The 22748-nt window shown below is 54.3% G+C and overlaps 1 protein-coding gene across 3 annotated transcripts in view; it reads right to left on the bottom strand.

Moving 5' to 3' along the window:
• Tpcn1 (two pore segment channel 1) overlaps positions 1 to 22748 on the bottom strand; it is a 52292-nt gene that overhangs the window by 7461 nt on the left and 22083 nt on the right. For all 3 annotated transcript variants that reach the window (XM_003461357.5, NM_001278760.1, XM_013151245.3), the window contains 17 exons: positions 17005 to 17132; positions 12031 to 12207; positions 11086 to 11199; positions 10697 to 10827; positions 10329 to 10417; positions 9334 to 9368; positions 8759 to 8817; positions 8457 to 8556; positions 6075 to 6191; positions 5560 to 5684; positions 4957 to 5005; positions 4498 to 4561; positions 2902 to 2946; positions 2067 to 2123; positions 1928 to 1981; positions 1418 to 1490; positions 483 to 590 (listed from right to left, as the gene is read on the bottom strand). In XM_003461357.5, the coding sequence (XP_003461405.2) occupies positions 483 to 590; positions 1418 to 1490; positions 1928 to 1981; positions 2067 to 2123; positions 2902 to 2946; positions 4498 to 4561; positions 4957 to 5005; positions 5560 to 5684; positions 6075 to 6191; positions 8457 to 8556; positions 8759 to 8817; positions 9334 to 9368; positions 10329 to 10417; positions 10697 to 10827; positions 11086 to 11199; positions 12031 to 12207; positions 17005 to 17132 (1525 nt within the window). The remainder of the gene's footprint in view (positions 1 to 482; positions 591 to 1417; positions 1491 to 1927; positions 1982 to 2066; positions 2124 to 2901; positions 2947 to 4497; positions 4562 to 4956; positions 5006 to 5559; positions 5685 to 6074; positions 6192 to 8456; positions 8557 to 8758; positions 8818 to 9333; positions 9369 to 10328; positions 10418 to 10696; positions 10828 to 11085; positions 11200 to 12030; positions 12208 to 17004; positions 17133 to 22748) is intronic.

The following is a 22748-nucleotide window of genomic DNA, read 5'->3' as shown; positions in this document are numbered from 1 at the left end:
CCACCGTGGCAGCAGGCTCCTCCTCCAGAGGCCAGGCCAGGATGGCCTCTAGAGAAGGAAGGACAGGGAGGTGGGCACAAAACCCGGGACCCCAAAGACAGAAGGCCCTGCAAGCCTGTTTCTGAAGAGACCTCACGGGTGGGCAGGGCCTGCTGACTTCCCCCAGGCTCCCTGGCAAAGAGGTGTCTGCACCAGGACCTCCCCAGAGTGGGCCTCGAAGACACTCTGGAGTCTGACTGGGTGTTGCGGCCATGGGCAGAGTTCCCAGGAGCCACAAGCAGGGTGGCACAGCCAGTCAGGAGTGCCGGGGGCTGGGGACGCAAGGTGCAGCCTGAGCCTCATGGGAGACCCAGACACCAGGGCCCTGCAGGGCAGTGCCGCCTGACTGCAGCTCCAAGTCTCCGGTCTGCTCTGTGTCACCTCCCAGCCAGTTCCAGGGTTCCCACCCTCCCGCTCTGCCCCTGCCCAGCCCTGGCCATCACCTCAGCAGCTGGAGGGGACGCAAGACCACGATGAAATAGAAGGGCTCCATGTTGAGGGCCAGGGCCAGCAGGCCCAGGAAGGCAAACACCGTGACAGAGAAGTCGAACCTGGGCCGGGGAAGAAGCCACCATCAGCTTGGCAGCCCCTGGGTGCTGTGCCCTCACCACCCCTGCCGGGCTCCCCCAAGGCTCGGCTGCAGCACCGTCCTTCAGCCCCGGGTCCATGGGGCCAATGGGTCTGGCACCCGGCACAGCACAGGTTTCAGGGTGAGGCCTCAGGGCTGACCCCCGGGGCTCAAATGCCTGGGAACCAGTCCAGAGGGGCCCCAGTAGAATACGGGCAGAGAGGGCAAAAGATCTGGGCTCAGCAGCACCCACCGCATCTGGTCACCCTGGGCAACCCAACCCTCCACGGGAAAAGGTGGGACTCCTAGACTACACCCACAAAGCAGGACGGAAGCTTTGTACACAGAAGGGACATGTCCTTGCAGGTCCTCTGGGTGCGGTGCTGGGTAGCTCCCTGACATTAATCTTTACTCTCAAGCCTATTTTTATTTTTATTTTTTTGAGACAGTCTCATTGTGTAGCCCAGGTCGCCCTCGAACTCCTTGGCTCAAGTCATCCTCCTGCCTCAGCCTCCCAGGTAGCTGTCTCAGCAGGGACACACCACTGCCCTCTGGGCTCTATGTGGGGCCTGGCTTCACAGGTGACTTCACGGTGACAGGGAGAAGGACCCTGGAGTTCATTCCCCTGCTGGCGCAGGACAAGCTTAGTGCTGCCCACTGAGCCAGCCTGGGCAACCTTGGGGCTGCTGCCCAGAGGATGGGTTAAGGTGGCTGCAGGGGGTCCTGAGTCGAGTCAGAACTATGGCAGGCAGACAGTGCACTCAGGAGAGCACCAGCCAGCCCGCAGCAGGACCACAGCGTGTCACTTACAGGTTCCACCGGGAGGACAGGTACTGCACAGGGCCCAGGCCGGCCACCTTCAGGAACAGCTCCACACCGTAGACTGTGGGCGGGCAGGAGGGGTGGTCAGCACCACGGCCTTCGCCCTCTCTCTCCTGGCTGGGCTCGGGGTCCTGTGGACAATACCACCCCACCCCGAGGGGGCCAGAACAACTACATGACAGGGCCTGGACTGGGCAATGGGAGATGGGGCAATCTGCTTAGGAAGAGAGACATGGCGGTCCCTCTCCGGGGATGGCCCGGCCCCAGGGACCTACTCCCTGTACAGCTCTCGTGCCAAGCTTAGCGCTGGGCACATGAGGAGGGCAGAAGCAGAGTGCCCGCTGGCAGGGAGCTTAAGAGTCTGACAAGGACACGGGGACCAGCAGTGTGAGTGATGTCAAGGGCAGAGACAACCACGGAGTCTGAACCGGGGTGAGATGCGTCAGGCTGCACCTCTGCTCCCCGAGCCAGGGCAGCCCTGCCAGCCAGGACACTCACTGGTGAGGAAGATGAGGTAGCTCCAGGGCACGGGCTTGGAGATGAAGTTCCCGCCTGCAAGACAGATCACAGCCACTGAGCCCTGCAGGGCCCCGGCCCCAACCCTAGCCCCGGCCCCAGCCTGGCCCCGGCCACTCACCTCGCAGCATGAACGTCTCCACCAGGATCCACACCCCATTCACCGCCACCACCAAGTCTGAAAGAGACCACAGGGAGACACAGCACGGGCAGGTTTGCAAATGTGGCGGTTCCTTCCCAGAGAGCTCTGCACCCTCGGGGGCTTGTCTCCAGGGGTTTCCTTCTGCTCATGCTCTTTCTGGGAGCTGAACAAACTGGGAGTTTCCTTCAGGAACAAAAGAAACACAGCTGGGTGTGGTGCTGCAATGCATGTCCTACGCTGGGAGGCTGAAGCAGGAGGGTGCTAAGGTCGAGTCCAGCCTGGGTGAGTCGGTGAGACACTGGGTCAAAATAATACGTGACAGATTGGCTGGGGATATAGCTCAGGACAAAGGCCCTGGGTTCAACCTCTAGTACTGGAAAGAAAAGACTCGAGTATATGACCCAAAACACAGTGACCTGAAATTGTGTTACCAGAGTGACCTTCCTAGTAATGATGCTGTCGGGATTATCCTGGGATTGCTACTCTAGACACTGGGATGCAGCAGGCGAGTGACTGTGCCAGCATCCTCGGGAACCTCAATCTTAACACATACGGTGACAGGTGAAACCCCAGGCCTGAACTGCAGCACGGGGCAAGCACACAACATAGTTATCCTAGGAAGGCGAGCGCTCAGCCAAGCCTGGAGAGAGATACTCGGGCACGCCCTGGCCCTCCGGCTGTGGGCTCAGGACAGTGGTTCCAGCAGGAAGGAGCCAGGGCCCTGGTGACTGTGGGCCTCATCTCTTGCTTCTCCACCGTCTCAAATGGCGAAGAGCTCAGGAAAAGGGCCCCACCTGCGACAGCTCACACTTACACATGAAATATTGGAAGGCCTTGGACTTCACCAGCATGTTGATTCCTGTTTGGAGAGAAGAAATGTTAACATGGGAATTTCATGTCCAAGAACCCACCCCCCTACGAAACATCATGCCCCTGGCAACCAAGTTTTGCTGGTCAGGGTGGCAGAGGATGGTGACAAAGCACAGGCCTAGAGCAACACCCACACCACGCTCACAGCCTGGACAAGACACACAGCTGTCCTGGGGAGAGTCCAGGGGGCCTGGTACCGACATAGAGCACAGCAAAGCTTTGTGCTGCCATCCGAGTGGCAGGAAAAGCCCTCAGAGACAAGCCATCTGGGCTGGCATGGACGTGCCCTAGCCCCAACTTCTTGGGAGGCTGAGGCAGGAGGGTCACTTGAACCCTGGAATCTGAGGCCTGGCTGGGCAGCACAGCAAGACCCTGTCTCTAGAAGAAAAAGAAGCAGGGAGGGGAATAAAGAATATGGGGTTGGGGCTGAGGATTTAGCTCAGCAGCATAAGCGCCTGCCTTGAAAGCAGACAGTCGTGAATTCGATCCCTGGTACCGATAAAAAGGGAAAAAAAAAATATGGGTAAAAAAATAAAAAATCAAAAGTACATGGGGTGACAGCTGTGCCCAATGGCCTCAATGTGGGAAAAAAATCACAAAAGAGTCTGTAATATCTTTATTCTCATTCATAATGGCCCAGATCCAGGCTTCCAGCTTTTGGCCCAAGAAACTGTGTGCAGGTTGACCATGTTTCCAAGCAGAACTTCAAAACTGCCACCAAACTAAGGGGCATGGTTAGGTAAACCACAGCAGCGCCTGACTGAAACATTTCCAAGTTCAGACTATTCGTGCATTATGCAAAGGGCCATGTGCACTATCCGCACTGCCTGCCGGGAGAGGAGGGAAGGACAGTTATTAGATGGAGGCAGCTTACACACAGCACGTACAACATAATCCTGCTGCTGTTTAAAAGCCACAGAAAGGCCATGTGAAGTGGTGCATGCCTCTAATTCCAGCACTTGGGAGGCTGAGGCAGGAGAATCATCATGAGTTCAAGAACAGCCTGGACTTCAAAGCAAGACATTGAGGGGCTGGGGATTTAGCTCAGCGGCATAAACACCTGCCTTGCAAGCAGGCAGTCATGAGTTCGGTCCCTGGTACCGATAAAAACGAAAAAGACAAAAAAAAAAAAAACCACAAAGCGAGACATTGTCACAAAAAAGAAAAGGAAAAAACAAAAGGGCACAGAGAACGGACAGAAAACAGCACAGGAGAGAATTAACAGGGTTGGTGTGTGTGGGGGAGGATCATTTTCTAAGTATCAATGGATCCCTCTGCTGGGGTTTTTCCTGCAGTGCTGGGGTGGACCCTAGAGCCCCCTGCATGGGACGAGGCGAGTGCCGTCACCGAGCCACACCCCCAGCCCCTGGGTTTTGAGTGACACCGATCCTTCCTAGCTCAGGTCTCACCATTCATCCCTGCTCACACGATCACACTTGAAGAGTCTCTGTGTGCACACACGTGTGCCCACACCTGCACTCACGCACACCCCATCCCCTCTGAACCTGCCCCAGCCGCTCACCCCCGGGCCCAGCCTCACCCTTGAAGATGAGGAAGGCCGTCCTGGGGAGTTCATCAAACCAGTGCTCTCGGTTTCTCTTTGTCTGCGGGGGAGCAGGGCCACGGGGGACAGTAGGTGAGGGAGGGGCCTGGACCAGGACCAGGAGCAGGCCTGGCCTCCCCTGCCCCCCAGCTACACTGGAAGATGGGGTGAGCATGGACGTAAGTGACAGCGTGAGCACGCCATGGGCACATCCTGCCATGGTGGGGACTACAGTCTCTGGTCCCAGGTCAGACTCGAGAGGGTTCAGGCACTCGCCCAATGTCACTCAGGCACCCGAGGTCTGCCTGAAAATCAGGGTCCCAAGCCGAGATGCCACCTTTAAGGGAAGCAGGTGTGGGCCGGCCAATGGCCCCCGAGGCCACTGCTGTCATGTGGGGACAGAGCTGGAGTTTGGTGCCTGTCCACTGTCCCCGCCTGTCTCCCGGGAGCACTCACCTTCCACTTCAGGGTGGCGATTTCATAAATGTCACAAAAATCCTCCAGGCTGTCATAAACAAAGCAGAAAGGCAGGACGGTCCTGACACGACCGCTGGGCTCTGGCCCCAGCCTTGCCTGCCTGCCCTGCGGTACCTCCGAGGGTGCAGAGGCACTAGGACCCTATCTACAGCATCCTGAGCCCTCAGGCCCCTGGAGGGGCAGCCCTGGGCAAGGCTGTACCAAGATGGAGAGCCCTGCCTCTTCCACCAGCGGCCATGCATAAGCAACCAGCCTCCCGCCTCCACAGGCTGCATCTCCCCATCCCGGGGCGCCTGCCCAAGCCTACACAGGCCGTACTGTGTGGAGACCTCAGGCTGCCCTGTCCCGCTGGAGCCTGAGGGCGAGCCGCTGGGTCAACCCATCTTCTGAGCACAGTTCTGTCTTTATTATCTTTTCTTTCTATCAGAAGGACTTCTGTGGCTTGCAAGAATCCAGATGAATACAATCGCCACATATAAGAAGCTGTGTAAGGAAACTCAAGGCTCTGGCAACCTCCTCATCCCAGCTCCGTCTGCTGAGGTCCGCAGGGCTGCCCTGTCCCTGCCTGTCACGCATACTCACCTCAGAAGAGGTTTGTTGCTCTGATTCAGGGCCTTGAAAGTCAGGAAACGCTCCCTGGCACTCATCCGGGGCTTGTAGAAGCGCATCAGGCCTTCGAACTGCCTGTAGGAGATGCCCATGGGCTTCTGGGGGAGAGAGACCATGTGAGGGGCCGCCAGCTACGCCAGTGCCCAGCATCACAGACCGCAGGGCAATATTCACTCTCCCCAGGGTAAGACTGCTTATTTCTGGCTGGCCCTAGTGGTGCACACCTGTAATCCCTGCACTCTGGGAGGCCGAGGCAGGAGGATTGTAAGCTCAAGGCCAGCCTGGGCAACTTAATGATCTAATGAAACTCTGTCTCAAAATAAAAAAATACAAAAGGGCTGAAGATGTAGCTTAGTGTGAAGGCCCTAGGTTCAGTCCCCAATACAAAGAGGAAAAAAAAGATCGTATTTATGAGGTCACTGGCCCTGCCAAGTGCAGGGCTGCCGTGGGCAGGACAGGACAGCAGTGCCCACCTCACCCCCACTTACCCGCTGGCTGGTGAGCAGTCGGAAGGCGTGCTGGATGGCCGTCCGCTTGTGCAGCAGCAGAGACTTGAACTTGCGCTTCTCGATGTCATTAAAGGTGTCAAACACCACAGCCAGGAGCTGGGAGGGAAGCACAGAGCTCTGGCTGCCCTGGGGGGCCTGGAGCCGCGGCAGGAGACCCCTGGGCCGGGGTCAAGACTTGCACCCTTTCCTCTAATGACACTGCTCCTGGATTCCCCCACTTCTTCCTTCCGGTCGCCACCTCTGCTGTGTCCCTGGCTGGGCAGAGGACTGGCCAGGGGAGAGGACAGCAGCCAGAGGAACGGCCTGGTGCTTCCTCCTCCTGGCCGGATGCTTCTTGGGGGTCACTGCCCAAGGGGTGGCCCCACACAGGAGAGGATGCAGAAGGTCTCAGTTGAGGAGGGGACGCCCAGAGTAGATGGCCATCCAGCATGCCTTCCTGAGCCCACACATCGTCCTGCACCCCTAACTCTAACCCAAACCCCAACCGCACAGGGCGGGAGGGAGGGAATCCACCCAACAATTTTTTTTTTTTAACTTTTTATCAGTACTGGGGATCAAACTCATGACCGCCTGCTTGCAAGGCAGGTGCTTATGCCGCTGAGCTAAAGCCCCAGCCCCTGACCCAACAATTTCTTAGGAATGCTCTTTATTGAAAATGTCTGGAGAAAACTCTCTGGTTCCTTCCACCCCTTTGAGGTGGTCCCATTTGTCTATGTGAGTTGAAGGTAAGTAAACTTTTCTAGAACAAGAGGCCAGGTGGTTTCTGTGCCAACTACTCGTCCCCTTCCTACCAGTGAAACCGACCACAGACATGAGTGCAGGAATGGGCGTGGCTGCGTGCCAATAAAACTTTATTGACAGAGACAGGCTGGGAGCTGGAGCGGGCCTGCGCACCCCTGTTGGCTCCTGTGCTAGATTTTCCTGGCTGTGGTCTTATGATGCGTCCACATGTGTTTGTTTTTCTTTTGCAGTGCTGGTGATTGAACCTGGCATCTTCACACCGAGGGGAGGCAGACAGGTCTCCCAGGCTCCCCTGAGCCTGTTAGCTGGAGGACACACTCTCGCTGTCCACAGGGTGTCCCTGCTTTGATCAGCCCTCCTACACCAGGAAGCCTCCAGGAAAACTCTAAACAGTTGCGTGTGATAGTGCACACCTGTAATCCTTGCAGCACTCAGCAGGCTGCAGCAGGAAGACTGAAAGTTCAAAGCCAGCCTGGACAACTTAGTGAGACCCTGCCTCAAAATAAAAAGAAATTTTTTTTTTTGGTCTTTTTCCTTTTTATCGGTACCGGGGATCAAACTCACGACTGCCTGCTTTCAAGGCAGGCACTTATGCCACTGAGCTAAACCCCCAGCCCCTCAAAATAAAAAAATTTTTAAAAGGCCTACGGATGTAGCTCAGTGCCAAGGCTCTGGGTTCAATCCTTGGTTCTGGGGATCCCAAGACAATCCCCCCAAACAAAAACCAGGACAGGCTTGGGAGAGCTTCTGGACAGTTGAGTGTGCAGACCTGACGAGGGTACGGAACCTCTGGTGGCCCCCATGCCTCACCCCGTGACAGCCTCTGTGACAGACCGGCCCGTGTGTTTCCTGGGTTCTGTGACCCAGTCCAGCAAATTCACTGAAGCCAGAGGGTGGTAGCAACACACTGCCACACATTCCTTTTCAGTTTTTACAGAATTGAAAAAGATATTTTCTTTCCTAAGACTGCAAAGCTTTAGGAGGTCTCACAAATCTACCCAGAGAACGAGCTTTCTGTTTCTACACTGGCCTGACCGCCGTGACCAGCGCGGTGTAACAGTGCTGCTCAACAGTTTACAAAGACATGCACATGCTGGGCTGTCGCTCATCGGTGAGCACTGGACTCTCACGAGTGAGGCTCCAGGTCCATCCCCAGCACCTCAAAAGGGAACAAGCCAATCACACAGCGCAGATCTAACAACCCTCTCTGGTGCCTCTGCTAACACATGGTCTTGGCAGTGGCCAGGACCTTCGAATGGCAGGAAACCTGCCCAGTGACAGCCACACTGCTGACACTTCCAAAGGTCTTGGTGAGCGCAGGGACATTACATTCTACATCAGATTTCCTGGTGGTTCATGATAAAGAGGGTGGAAATCAATTCACGAGATGCTTCTGGCACATGGACGCAGTGAGACGGGCGGGCTGGCCCTTGGTCATGTGACGAAGAACATTCTTTGAGAATCATAATCATGGCAGAAGCACCAGGGCAGTGGTGTCACATCATTTCGTCTCTATGTACAAGCCACTTTGTGCATGCCGGGCTGAGGCCCGATCAGTGAACGGCCTGACTGTGTCTGGGTCAGAGGCCAACGGCAGGCCACCTCGGCACGGCCACTCACCAGGTTCATGATGAAGTAGAGCTCGATGGAGAGGTACACGATGAAGAAGACGCAGGACCAGGGGTTCCGGGAGTAGGAGGGCATCATCACGTCCGGGAAGCTGCAGCGGCAGAGGGTTACATGCTGCCCACGGCCGCCTACCTCCGTCTCCTACCTGGACGGCTCCCCATCTGCCTTCCTGACACCCAGCCCCTGGGCTTCCCGTCACCACAGCACCCCGAGTGCCTGGGCGCCGAGACGGGGAGACAATTCTGGGCAGATGGGCAGAGGAGACTACAGCAGGCAGAGGAGCTGGCACTCACTTGGCTGTGGTCAGAAGGACAAAGACGCTGACGATGCTGTTCTCCAGGGTGCTGAAGTACTGGGGGAGGGCGGGGTCACACTGAGGTTGGAGGGCACCTCCAGGGGTTCCCCTTCCTCCTGCAGACTCCCAGGGACTTCCCCAGGGCAGACTTCCCCAGGCAGGGAAGGTGAGGTTGCCCACCCTCCTGAGCTCTGTGCCCCAGCAAAACCAGGCTCCCACTTTGGGGGACTCCTTCCTGGAGTCAATAGTTGGGCCACCAGATTGGCACCTCCACTACTCCAACAAAGGCTCGGGGTTCCAGACCCGACCCCAGGACCCACTTTCTAAGGACAGGAAAGTGGATTTTCCTGGTTCCCCAGCTCCTGTCTGGGTGGGAGGTCTCTCAGGAGCGTGGGGATGTGAGGGGAAGCTGGGTGGGAGTCCCTTCCTAAGCTCTAGGGGTTGCTCCAGCCACCTTCTGGGAAGGAAAACCCTCCCTCAAAGACACAGAGCTTCAGAACTCAGAAAAACTAAGAAAAAAACTAAACAAACAAACAAACAAAAAAAAAAGACACAGAGCTGCCCACTACTTACCGGGTCAGAAGGATTTGAAGAGAACAAGTAGAATCCTACAAGTGGGTAGAAAGACAGACCGAAGACAAGGTTAGAGCACAGGTCCCAAGCCAGGGCCCTGAAGATCAGAAAAATAAGGTCCACGAGTACCGTGGCCAAGGAGGGCAAGGTTGTGGCAGGGACACTGGGGGAGAACAACAGCCACTTACAGGGGCGGGTGCTGCTGCATGCAACGCCCTCCCCCAGTGCTGCCAGGCCTGGGCTTTACTATCTGGAAATGCAAACTAATTTTAAAATGCTGGCTCCAAGTTTTCAGATCAAATTTGGAACACATCCGTGGGCTGGGCCTAGAATCCACACTGCTGGTTTGCAAGCTCCAGTCTGAGAATTCGATGTCCAAGTCACAGCCCAGCGGGCCCGCTGCCCCAGGCAACCTCGGTCCAGGGCTGGGAACATCGATGCCTCCCCTCTCCCAGAATGGGCTATTCCCAGGCCTGCAAATCCCAACTGGGAAGAGAGAAATTCGGCCCTCAGGGCAAGCACAGGGCAATTCCACCATGTGTGGGGTGGGGTGGCAGTAGGGAAGTGGGGGCTGGGTGCCTCTGGGCAGGAGGGGACGGATGGGGACAGGGATGGGGGGGAGGACACAGCGTGGTTCCCATTTGCTCCCCATTACTCCCTCCCTTGAGTGGAACCACGGTACCTATGACTTTTAGAAAGTGCCTGGATTTTATTCACTTACGTAGATCACCAGGCCCCTGCCTTTCTACATGGCCCTGGCACTCTCATAAAAGAAGCCCCAAAGAGCTGCCTCACCCTCCACAACATGCAGCAAGAGGGGGCAGATGTGGAGCAGGAAGTGCCCGCACCTGGGGCCTGGACCTGCGGAAACCTTCACCCTGGGCTTCTGGCCTCCAGGACGGTGCGCAATACGTTTCTGCAGACTGCGCTAACAGACACTGGGAGATACGGTCCCCCTCTCCGCCTGTGGCCCTGCCCCAGTGCCCAGCACTCACCGAGGATGGCGAAGATGATCATGAAGAAGAGCAGCAGCAGGAGGATGTCCATGAAGGGTGGCAGGGACTGGAAGATCTGCCGCAGGTTGCTGGGGAGACAGACAGGCTCCCTGGGGAGGTGACAGCCATCGGAGGCTGTCTGGGCCTTTGGGGGATGCACTGGTCAAGGGAGGGGGAGTCTCCGAATGCTAACGCCCTAACCCTAACGCCCACCGCGCCTGGGAGTGGCTCCTCGATCCACCTGAGCCTCCTCCCCCTGCCGCTTGTGTGGGAGCTGGTGCTCTGCATGAACAGGGCTGGCAGCTCTGTTCCCACTCCCCACACTCTGCCACCGCAGGAACCACCCAGCAGCCCTGCCTGGGCCTCACCGCCGCACGCCACCGCAGTAGCGACAGTCCACCAGGAAAATGCAGCGCAGCGCCCTGGTCACCCGCACGTGGGACGTCTGCCGCACCAGCACCACAATGGCCTCGACGAACTGCACGACCAGCACGAAGGTCTGGGGACGGCGGGCACCACACTGTCAGCCTCCACAGCCCGGGACACATCGCACTGACAGGCATGGGACCCCACTCCCATCCAGCTGGCTGAAGGAAACAGGAGAGCATGCGCCTCCCCTGGCTGCCTGTACTGAACACTAGGGACCTAGCAGGGCGGCCAATGAGTCAGGACACGTCCCAGGTGAGCACAGGCCAGGTCCACAGGCCTCAAGACACTTGAGGGAAATGTTGCTGTGTGTGGGGCAGATGGGCATCACCTTGACCATGGTCCGCTTGTGCCGGATGAAGGTGTGGAGGCCAAGCCACCGCAGCTTCATGCAGAGTTCAAACACCACCACCATCAGGGCAAACAGCTCCAGGGTGGCGTGGACCTGCAGGGGGCAGGGAGATGCGTCACCACCAGGGCCACCCCATGGCCACCCCGGTTTCTGTCCCTTCCCCACCAGGGACCTGGGAAACTGCTGCTGGACCACAGCACAGTCATCAAAGTCTGGACGCTCTGGACAACAGACACAGCCTTGGAAACGGAGCTGTCCGCAGAACATCCAAACACAAACTGGACGTTCATGAAAAGGACTCGCCGGGGAGTGGCAGATCAGGAAGGCGCCGAGTGTTTCAGGGTGAGAATACTTGAGTTCCCACCGGCCTTGTTCTGGGAAGGGTGGCCTGTCATTTCTACACAAGCCATAAAGGGTATCAAGCGACCGTGACCCAGGGGCTTCAGAACCAAAGAGGCTGGGAAGGAACACAGAATTCCACTGGAAACCTGGGAGTCCACAGCACGGCGGCTGCCGAGCAGAGAGGCCCTGGAGCCAGTCTTCAGTGCTTTTGGGGCCCAAGGACAAAAGCCCGGGGAAGGCTGTGCCTTGAGGTGGTCCCCCTAGCCGTCTCACAGGGCCCTGGACCAGCAAGGTGGCCAGATGGGGTCCCTGACTGGACACCAACACCGTAGGTCCCCTGCCTGCCCAGGACGCTGACGGGAGAAGGGAACCTGCCAGCACTGTGGAGCGGGACTAGGGAGATTCACAGCAGGACAGGGTGGCAGTGGAGGAGGCGGCCCCCATCCAGGCCATGGGACTGAGCGGTACGTGTTGTCACCGGGTGCCATGCCTGCAGCAGCAGAGGTGTAAAGTGCGCACGCGCGCTCACTTGTGCCCACCCCCTACCCAGGCCACGCCCACGCCCCACGCGCATGCGCTCACATAGATGCCCAGGCGCAACGCGGGCACAGCGGGCGCCTCGCACAGGGTCAGCAGCAGCAGCAGCAGGGCGGTGAGCAGCTCCATCAGGTAGAAGACATGGTTGTGTGCGAAGAGGTAGGCCGCCAGCGCTTTGGCATCCTTGGGGTGCGTGAAGAACTTGTCGTTGTTCTCGCCTTCCTGCGGAGACAGGCATGCCAGTGGCCTGTGTCCTCTTCCTGCCCGCGTGGTGGCCCAGAGGAGATGCGGGCCGGGGTGGAGACGATGGGAAGCGGGAGATGTGAACTGTTCAGACCTCAGGAAGCCGCACCCCGGCCTGCTGAGGGGTGGGCAGGACGGGGTGGGGAGGGACCCCAGAGATGCTGGGACAGAGAGCCATGGAGGCGGTCAGGGGTGGCCCGCACGCTGCCTGCAGAATCCGAATGCAGGTCCTGAAGCAGAGCCCAGGGCCTGTGCTGAACCAAAGCAGGCCGAGCCCTGCTTCCTGACCCCCTGACCCCTTCCCCGTGGGCAGAGTCCCTGACTGCTACAGGCTCGACAGAGGGGACACTGCTAGAGCTTCCACAGGACTTCAATGAGGAGGGAAGGCACTGGCCAGGCACGGGGGCTGTGTCTGTCCCCCCATAGTTGCAGAGCCTTCCTTCCGGTCTACCAAGAGCTGCCCCTGAGTCCCTACTAAATTTGGCTTCATTCAGACTGCCCCACACCCAGATTCTGTAATTTTTGGCTTTTTTTTTCCTTGTACTTCTACGCTTTTATTTTTGAAACAGGGTCTGTAGTGCAGGCTGGCCTTGAACTCACAAAGACTCTCCTGCCTCAAACTCCTAAGGCTGAGATCACAGGTGCCCACCAGCACACCCAAGCTACACTTTTAATTGACAAAAATAATTGCATGTATGTATGGGGTATGATGACATTTTGATACGTGGGTACATTAGGGAATAACTGAATCAAAGTAATTACTGTATCACCACCTCATTTACCTCTGTGTGTGTGCATGGGCATGTGTGGGGAATATTTAAAATCTTTCTTAGAGGTGAGAGTGGTGGTGCATGTCTGTAATCCCAGCACTCAGGAGGCTGAGGCAGGAGGATCACTGCAAGTTCCAGGCCAACATGGGCTACAAAGTGAGGTCAAAGGGTGGCCTGAACTGCATAGTGAGACTCTGTCTTAAAAATAAATAAATAAATAAAATCTTTCTTAGCAGTTTCCTTTTTTCTTTTTCTTTTCTTCTTCTTCTTTTTTTTTTTTTTTTTTTTTTTTTTTTTGCTGTGATGGTGGGTTTTTTAAGATACCCTATATAGTTCAGGCTGGCCTTAAACTCACTGTGTAGTGCAGGCTGGATTTGAACTCATGGCAATCCGAGTGCTACGATTACAGGTGTATGCCAATACACCCAGTCTAAACTGTATTACCTGTGGTTTCAATGCTATACAACAGGGGCCAAAATCTTACTCCTCATATGTACTAAAATCTTCTATCCTTATACCAAGATCTCTCCATTCCCCAGCCCCACTTCTCTATTTCTACAAATGTAGCTTTTTTAGATTCCACACAGTCAGTTGTCCTCTGGTACCTGAGTTATTTCACTTAACATAACGCCCTCCAGCTCTGTTCATGTTGGCTATTGCAAATGACAAGATCTCCTCCTTTTTTAAGGCCATATAGTATTCTGTCGAGGGTAGAAACCTTTTCTTTATCTACCAATGGACACTCGATTCCATGTTGTGGCTGCTGCACACAACACCACACAGGACTCCTTCCACATACTGTGTCAAGACCTCTGAATGCATTCCCAGAATTGGACTGCTGGATCACACAGCAGTTCTAGTTTTACTTTACTGCAGTATCTTGGGGATGAACCCAAGGACTCACCAGGCAAATGCTCCTACCTCTACCCGACATCCCCAGCCCTTTTTACTGCTCATTTTGAGACAGTCTCACTAAGTGGCCCAGGCTGACCTCCCAATCATAATCCTCCTGCCTCAGCTTCCTGAGAAACTGGGATGAGGTATGCGGCACCGCCTGCTTTTACTGTCAAAGTGAGTGGAATTCCTCTGCAATTTTTTGAGTGCCTTCCTGCTGCTTTCCACACCCACGTACATCCCTGCCCACCCTGCACAGCATTTTCCTGCAACGCCCACCGGTGACCACCAGCCAGGCACGGTGTTGCACATACTCTGGGAGGCTGAGGCAGGAAGATCCCAAGTTTGAGCTCAGCCTCCACAACTTTATGACACTGTGAGATCTGTCTCTAAATAAATACAAAAGGACTGAGGAGATAAGCTTTGCACAAAGGTTTTGTTTGTTCCCAGTAGGGCCAACAAATGTAAAATAAAGTCAGCAGCTGTCCTTAGAATGTGCTTGCTGGCTCCCAGCAGCCGATGATCTGGCCTGGAATGGTCCCCTTAGGGACACAGCAGGTGACGCCTTACGGCTCACGCCAGCCAGGGAATCTGGGGGGGCGGGGGGGCCCTCATTGGCATTCTCAGCTGTCACCTGGCAGCCAGCACTCAGTGACCCCGGGAGTGCTGGGGTGGCTGACGTCTGCTGCAATCGGCACATTCAGCCCGAGGATGGCAGCTCACCAGGGATGGCTCAGCTCCCCACAACATGCTGAGATCCTGTCCCACTGTCCTAGTGCTGTGCGGATGAGAAGCCGCCCTCGCTCCTCCCTGTCCCCATGGGCTCTGTGTCCTCCAGGAGGCACAGGCAGAGCCAGCGCAAGCCTGGGCCCAGGAAGGAACCGACCTATCATCATGCAGGGGCAGGCAGTCCTCAGTGTCTCCGGGCCAGCTGTGTGCAGGGCAGCTCAGAGCAGGACAGAGCACCACCCTCATCAGCAAAAAAAATAGACCTGACAGGGACAGGCCTGACCAAGGGCACGCACAGCTGGGCGGCCAAGGGTGGGTGAGCTGCACGGGCTGTGGGGTGGGAGGGCGGCGGCACACACAGGCGCCTGGGAAGCTCCTGGTTTGAATTACTGAAAAAATGTAATTGTTGCACAATTTCTTCCACAAACAGCTGGAAGGAAGGAAGGAAGGAAGGAAGGAAGGAAGGAAGGCAGGCAGGCAGGCAGGCCAGTCTGGGTGCAGGAAGCCGGTGACAGGAGGGCTCAGATCCAGACCCCAGAACTTGGAACTCCCACAAAGGAGCCGGGGACGAGGGCTCACCAGCCAAGACATGGGGACACCACCCGTGTTCCCAGGTCTGATCCCACGCTAGGGGATGCCCGGGCTCATTTCCTGGCTGCAGTCTGTGACCTGGGTGAGGACTGATGGGTGGCCCTGGCTCCCAGGCTGCCCACTCAGTTCCCTGAGTCAAACCCAGGACCATCTCGGGGCCCAGGGCCACAGGGACAGGGGAGCCAAGGGCTGATTTTGGCACCGAGTTGTGACCCACAAGTCACTGCGAGCAGGGTGCTGACTGTGCCTAACCAGATCCTCCCCTGGGATGGCTGCAAACAGCTGCTCATGGGCATCTGTGTTCCCCTTTTATTTTTAGAAAATGATGCACTTTTTATAAAGTAATTCAAATAATGTACAGATTTAAAAGGGAATCAGAATTCTATCAGTCAGAAACTTTTTCTTTTCAGTACTGGGGACTAAGCCCAGGGAAACCTCGCACTGAATTACATCTCCAGCCCTTTTTATTTTGAGACAGGGTCTTGCCCAGATTAGGGTCAAACTCATGGTGATCCTCCTGCCTCAGCCTCCTAGTGTTAGACTCACAGTTGCACACCGTTTAATTACATCCATTTAAAAAATGGACAAAACCAATACTTCCGGGGCTGGGGGTTTAGCTCAGCGGCATAAGCACCTGCCTTGCAAGCAGGCGGTCGTGAGTTCGATCCCCGGTACCGATAAAAATGAAAAAGACAAAAAAAAAAAAAAAAAACCAATACTTCCAAAAAATTAAGGAAATTATTAGTCCAGTAGATTTAGGAAACACTGTATTTCCTTGCCCTAACTCTTCCTCAATGCTATGAGAAACCAAAGTCTTCTAGTGACCAGACGCAGCAGTAAGAGGTGAGAGCTCCTTGGGGCAGGGGATCCCACACTGGATCTCAAGAGCCCCCAAAAAGGTGACCCCTCTCACCCAGGATTTCGTTTCTTAGTGTCTTTTCTTTCTTTCTTTCTGGTAAGAAAACCCTAAACGTGTGCACAAGAGGAGGGAGAGATAGACAGATAAACAGACCTAGGTACAGTCTGGCCCTGGGTTACAATTTATGCTAAGGTAAATGTGTCACAGTGGAAATACACAGTGAGAGAAAATACACAGGAGTATCCGAGTAGCTAAGGAAATCCGGGTAGTTTACCTGATGTCATTTATCTACTTATTTTCTTGGTACCAGGAACTGAACTCAGCACCTGACGCTTGCCAGGCAGGTACCTGACTTAGACACATGACATTTACACAAGAGCTACACGGCTTATGCTGATGCTACAAACACAAACACAAAAATGGCAGAGTAGGTCTGGGGTGTAGCTCAGGGCTGGGGTACTTGCTTAGCACCCACGAGGCCCTAGCTTCAAACCCAGCAGCACAAACAACAACGAAACAGCAGATTATACACAACATGATGATACTTTTTTTTTTAAGATAGAATCTCGGGCTGGGGATTTAGCTCAGTGGCTTAAGCACCTGCCTGGCAAGCATGACGTCATGAGTTCAATCCCCGGCACCAAAAAAAAAAGATAGAATCTTGTGATGTTGCCAGATCACCTTCAAACTCCTGGGCTCAAGCAATCATCCTGCCTCAGCCTCCCAGAATGCTGAGATTACAGGGTTCAACATCATGCTAGATTTTGGGTGGTTGTGTAGCGGGGATTATGCCACTGAGCTAAATCCCTGGCCCTTTGGTAGTTTTGTTTTTTAGTATGGAAGGAAACAATGTAAACAGAGACGTCAGGCCCGGCACCCACCCGCCGGCATGGCCTCCACCAGCAGCGCCCGACAGCTTCCCGAGCCACTCACCTGGAGGTAGATGGCTGCCTCTTGGTAATTCATCTCCCAGTCCTGTCCGGCGGGGCCGCTGGGGGAACTCTCGCCGCCAAAGACCAGGCTGGGGGCCTGGGAGTCGTGGATGGCGTGGCTGCCCCCATCTGCACGGCGAGAGGAGAGAGTCACTCACAACCTGGGCTCCGGCAGGGGATCAGGGTCACTGGGTCCTCTCCTGTCTACCCCACAAGAGTGAGTCAGTGCCCCGTCCTGTGTGCACCAGCGGGGAGAATTAGTGTGGCCGGAGAAAAACACTCTGGAGCACTGCATAGGAAAATCAAAGAGCCAAGGGCAGGAAGAGAATCTTTTCTCTCCAAAGGAAAGGAGATAAGGAAACAGGTGGTGGTACAACCGGTCATCCCAGCCTGGAGGAGGCTGAGGCAGGAGGATCACTGTGAGTTCAAGGCCAGCCTGCACTGCACAATGAGCACCTGTCTCAAAAAGGAAAACCAAACCAAAACAATTTAATAGAGTAAAAAGCACGCTGCCACGGACTTCCCTCAAACACTCCCCTTTGCTCAAACACATGGATCACACCCCTCCTGCCGCTTTCTGAAACAGACCTGGAATTCTCTTTCGGGAAGGTTTTTATTATGCTGTACAGGCTGCCTTAATGTTCCACATTGATTCAGAATGTTTATTTTTTGCAGTCATTTTTTTTTGTACCGGGGATGGAACTCACGACCTTGCACTCGCCAGGGAGGCGACTGTGCCACTGAGCTATGTCCCCGGCCTCTGGGGTGATTTGCCCTTGAGGAAGAGCCAGAAGGTGCCAGGTACCAGATCGGGTGGATGAGGTGGGCAGGGACACAGTGCTGCTGTTCCCGCCTGTCCTCCCACCTGTCCTCCTGCTGGACGGTGCTCAGCAGCAGCATTTGCTGTATTTTTTTTCCCTATCAAACTCTGGAGATGCTCAGGAGAGAATGATACAGGGGAATGAAACTTCCGACCTACTATGTCCACACGTTTGGGTTCTCTAAAACCAAAGAATGAATTTTAGGAACAACGGAGGTGAAGAGCAGAATGTATTTATTGAGAGAAAGAAAGCTTCTGCCTGAGAGACAGAAGGGGTCCTGAGTGGGTTGCCAAGGACTCTGTCCTTTCTAGGAACTTTTACAGAGCAAAATCATGGGGCGAGACAGGTTTAAAAGTGGGGAAAACTGGGAACTCAAGGCAGGTGGGCATAAGGAGGGACAGAACTATAGTTAGCCAGTAAAATTAATAGTTCAGGTAAAATTGATTAAATTGGGGACAAATGGGGAAGTAAGTCATGTAGAAAGAGGGCATTCTAGGGGCTGGGGATTTAGCTCAGCGGCGTAAGTGCCTGCCTTGCAAGCAGGCAGTCGTGAGTTCGATCCCCGGTACCGATAAAAAGGAAAAAGACCAAAAAAAAAAAAAAAAAAAAAAAAAAAAAAGAGGGCATTCTTAGAAAGCCCAGACTCTTCCCTAGGGGGTTGGGAGAGTGACTGCTGGCTTCCTCAGGGTGAAGGGAACTGTTTAGAATATCAGTCCTTAGGATGTGGGTTCGTTTGCCTGATCCTTTGTCTTGAGGCCTGGCCCACAGCAGGAGGTGTCTGTGTCCCTCACAGTTGCAAGGTATCTGTACTGGCTCCATGGAGGACCCAGCCCTGTCTAACTGCCTATAATATTTCTAAGTAATGCAGCTGCCTGCAACAAGAGGACTTCCAGAGCTGCTTCACGAAGCGGCCAGGGCCAGGCATAAGTGCACGCCTGTAATCCCAGCACCTGGGAGGCTGAGGCAGGAGGGTCATCATGAGTTTGAGGTCCGCCTGAGTTACACAGTGAGTTCAAGCCCAGCCTGAACTACACAGTGAGACCCATTCTCAAAAAACAAACAACAGTAACAAAAACAAAACAAAAACCCCAAAAGCAGCCAGAACAGTGGGATAAGCCTCTGTGTGTGTGTGTGTGTGTGTGTGTGTGTGAGTGAGAGATAGAGACAGAGAATTTTGAAGGGATTAACCCCATGTGCCTTTTACCGTAACAAATTCTTTTATGTAAACATCGTGTGTTTGGATCAGACTTGTATACAAGTCTATTTATCTTTACAAACAGAAACACAGGCAGAAAAAAATGTGAGCTCAGGCCAACGGGTACCTCGTGGGCAGTGAGAGGAGAGGGCAGAGGCGTCACTAATGGAGCACTTCCTGCGCACTTTGAAGTGTGTTGATTCCACTCAGCCAAAACTTTACAGAACCGGATGTGTCCCGGGACGGGCCATCTGCCGCTGGCCCCTGCTGACCTCCTGTCTTCCCCTCCCAGCACTCCGCCCTGTCCAGCAGCCCTGGCAGAATGCGCCCTGCCTGCCCTCTGCCCACACTGCCTGGTTCACAGCAGGCCACAGTGACACAGGGATCCGCTTGGTACATGTGCAGATGCACGACCGGCCAGGCACGGCTGAACTTGAGGCTCTTCCTGGGCCAGTTCAGAAGGAGGAGTACAACAGAAGGAACAATGACCAGGAGGTAACTCTGGCTGCACCCTGCGGTCCTAACTTCTCCACCTCCAGGCTGGCAAGGGTCCTACTGGGTCACGTCACGTCTGACCTGGGGCTGTGACCACAGTCCTGTGCTGAATGACACACGGGTAAATGGGCACACCTGGCCACAGTGCCCAATGTGACCTTATGGGAGTATGCGAACCGAGGAGGATGAAAACACGGTCCCCCGCACCCCAAACCTCACACCACACACCTGTAGGAAGGGAGAGAATCAAACATTTGGACCCAGACTTGCCAGAGCAGGAAGCAGAGGCGTACAACCCACGACCACAGGCCGGGAGCAGGAAAGGCACGGGGCTCCCAGGGCTGCGGGGTCACAGATCATGCCGATCTGCAGCCGGCAGCAAGGACAGGCGGGTCAGGCTGTCTGCAAAGCCCTTCCCCACCCAATTCTAAAAACAGTGTTACCCACACACAAGAGGCATGACCCACGCACAAGAGAACACATGTTTGAAGTGTACAGGTGGACTTTCCGTTGGTGGTGGTGGTGCTGATTTAGGGGGACAGAACCAGGACCTGTGCGTGCTACACAAGCCCTCTGCTGCCGAGCTGTGTGTGCGCTGTCTAGACGTGCCCACCTGTGACAAGGTGATCGACCCGTGGCCCCCTCCCGCCCGCCTGCACGCCCGCCCCCGGACCCCAGGCAAACCCTGACCTGCTTTCTGCCACCATCAGATCAGTCTGTACTCCCTCCCTCAGAAGTGGTCTTGCTACAGAGCTCAGGCTAACCTTGAACTCGATCCTCCTGCCTCAGCCTCCTGTGTGCCGGAATTACAACAGTGCACCACCAGCATGGCACCTTAAACTTTTAAAAGAAGACTCACGTACTGTGTGTCCTTCTGCCGCTTGTCCCCTTTCACTCGCCATAATTATTTTAAAAGTCATCTTTGCCGTACGCAGCATGTTATTCGGAGTCGGGCTGAGCGGGTCCACCGAGGAGCTGCTCCGGCATGCAGCACTCATGCCTCAGTGCGTGTTGGGTCGGCTCCTAGTTTTTGTCCTTGTACTTTTTATTTTGTTTCTGAGTTTGTTTTCTGAGGAGGCTCTTGCTATGCAGTTCAGGCTGGCTTGAACCTATATAGCCCAGGTTGGACTCGAACTTGCGGCAATCTCCCTGCCTCGGCCTCCCGAGTGCTGGGGTTACCTGTGTGTGCCGCCACGCCCAGCACCACTTCTTGGTTTTGGCTGTTTCCAATGACGTCGCTCTGAACACTCACGCACCAGGCTTTGTGTGGACACGTGTTTTCTTTTGGGCAAATAAATACCCAGAAATCTAACGGGAACATTTTAACCTTTTAAGAAAAGCCAAATTCTCTCCCAGTTGACATTTCTACTAGCAGTGTATGAGAGTTCCAGTCTACATCGTGCCAACAACTGATGCATCCAGACTTTTTAAACATTGTCAACAAATCAAATAACAAGAAATGCTGGGAAGGTTGCAGGGAAAAAGGAACAATTCCACACTGTTTGTGAGAGGATAAACTAATGCAACAACCATGGAAATCAGCGTGGAAAGCCCTCAAAAAACAAACTAGAAATTCCATTTTACCAGCTATTCCCCTCCGAGGCAACTTTCCAAGAGAGTTAAGGCGCCACATTACAGTGATCCACGCATACCCGTGCCTATAGCAGCACAGTCCTCAACCACTAAACCTGCAGTGGCCCACATGTGGCACTTAGATAAATTGGAGTACAGCTCTGCCATAAAGGATAAACATGAGTCATATGTAGGAAAATGGATTCCACAAGGGCCAGGGACACAGCTGAGTGGCACAGCATCTGCCTGGTAAGCGTGAGGTCCTGAGTTTGAGTCCCAGTACCCACAAAAAAAAAAATCAGACGCAAAAGTTTAAATATCAATTAGTTCCTCTTACATGAGAAGTCCAAAATATACATAAGGAGCAAAATAAAAGGTAGGTAACAGGGAGTAGAGAAAAGGGAAGGGAGGTAAGAGGCGGGGAATGGAAGAAGAGGAGAGTTAAGATGTGCTGTGTACACACACCAGCTCCACGCACGGACCGCAGACATACACTAATAAATAAAAACTTTAAAACCAGCATTACAGGGTGTTGGGGATTTAGCTCAGTGGCATAAGCACCTGCCTTGCAAGCAGGCGGTCGTGAGTTCGATCCCTGGTACCGATAAAATTAAAAAAAAAATTAAAAAAAAATTAAAAATTAAAAAAAAAAAAAAAAAAAAAAAAAAAACCAGCATTACAGAGCCGGGCATGGGGGTGCACACCTGTAATCCCAGCACTTGGGAAGCTGAGGCAGGAGGATCACTGTGAGTTCAAGGCCAGCCTGGGCTACACAGTGAGACCCCGCCTAAAAAAAAAAAAACATCACAAGCATTCTAAAAATTGTGTTTTTGGTGTGTGTCTGGTGGTGCTAGGGATTGAACCTAGGGATTTGCACTCAGCTACATCTCCGGCCCCTTTTACTGTTCTGATTTTGAAACAGCATCTCTCTGAGTTGCCAAGCTGCCTACACTGGGCTTGAACTTGCAATCCACGGGAGTACAGGTGTGTGCCAACTCTGCATTACACTCTCAATCTCAATCTTTACGTCTGTAGTTTGCTGTTGACTAACACTGGTGAGCACCTTTTTATATGTTTATTTTGTAGGTGTGCATCTTCTCTGAAATACCTGTACAAATATTTGACTCGTTTCTTTACAGTGTGACCACTGAATCTGAGTGTTCTGGTTTGTATTTGGGGTGCAAGTCCCTCTTCCCAGTTTGTGGTTTGTCTGTTCATTCTGGCCTTGTTCTCTCCTAATCTGGCCACCGTGGGGGAGGCAGCACAAGTGGCCAGTGGGAGGGCGAGCCAGCACCCCAGCTGGTATTGACATCTCGGCCATGTGGACAAAGCATCTCAACAGGCCACTGTAGCACAGGCCTGTAACCCAGCACTTGGGAGGCTGAGGCAGGAGGATGCTGAGCCCGAGGCCAGCCTGGACAATTTAGTGCTTTCAAGGCAATCTGAGCTAACAGTAGACCCCCTCAGCTCAGGTTGCCTTGAGCAAAAACAGCCAAAAGAAAAGATCTTCCAGCCTTGTCACACATCCAAATCGATGTTACAAAGAGCAGGAAAGAGCCACCTTACCAAGCCACGCCCAACATAAAGGAGGTTGTTTCCTTAACTGCCTGCTTGGGGATCCCTTAACTGTAGCCGCACACCCATACCCGTTAACCCATGTGA

This window comes from Cavia porcellus, unplaced genomic scaffold (genome assembly GCF_034190915.1).
Source record: "Cavia porcellus strain 051 isolate PalLab524CR breed Dunkin Hartley unplaced genomic scaffold, mCavPor4.1 scaffold_16, whole genome shotgun sequence".
Classification (NCBI taxonomy): domain Eukaryota; kingdom Metazoa; phylum Chordata; class Mammalia; order Rodentia; family Caviidae; genus Cavia; species Cavia porcellus.
The sequence above is the reverse complement of the archived record's forward strand: the minus strand, read 5'-3'. Positions and strand labels throughout refer to the sequence as shown.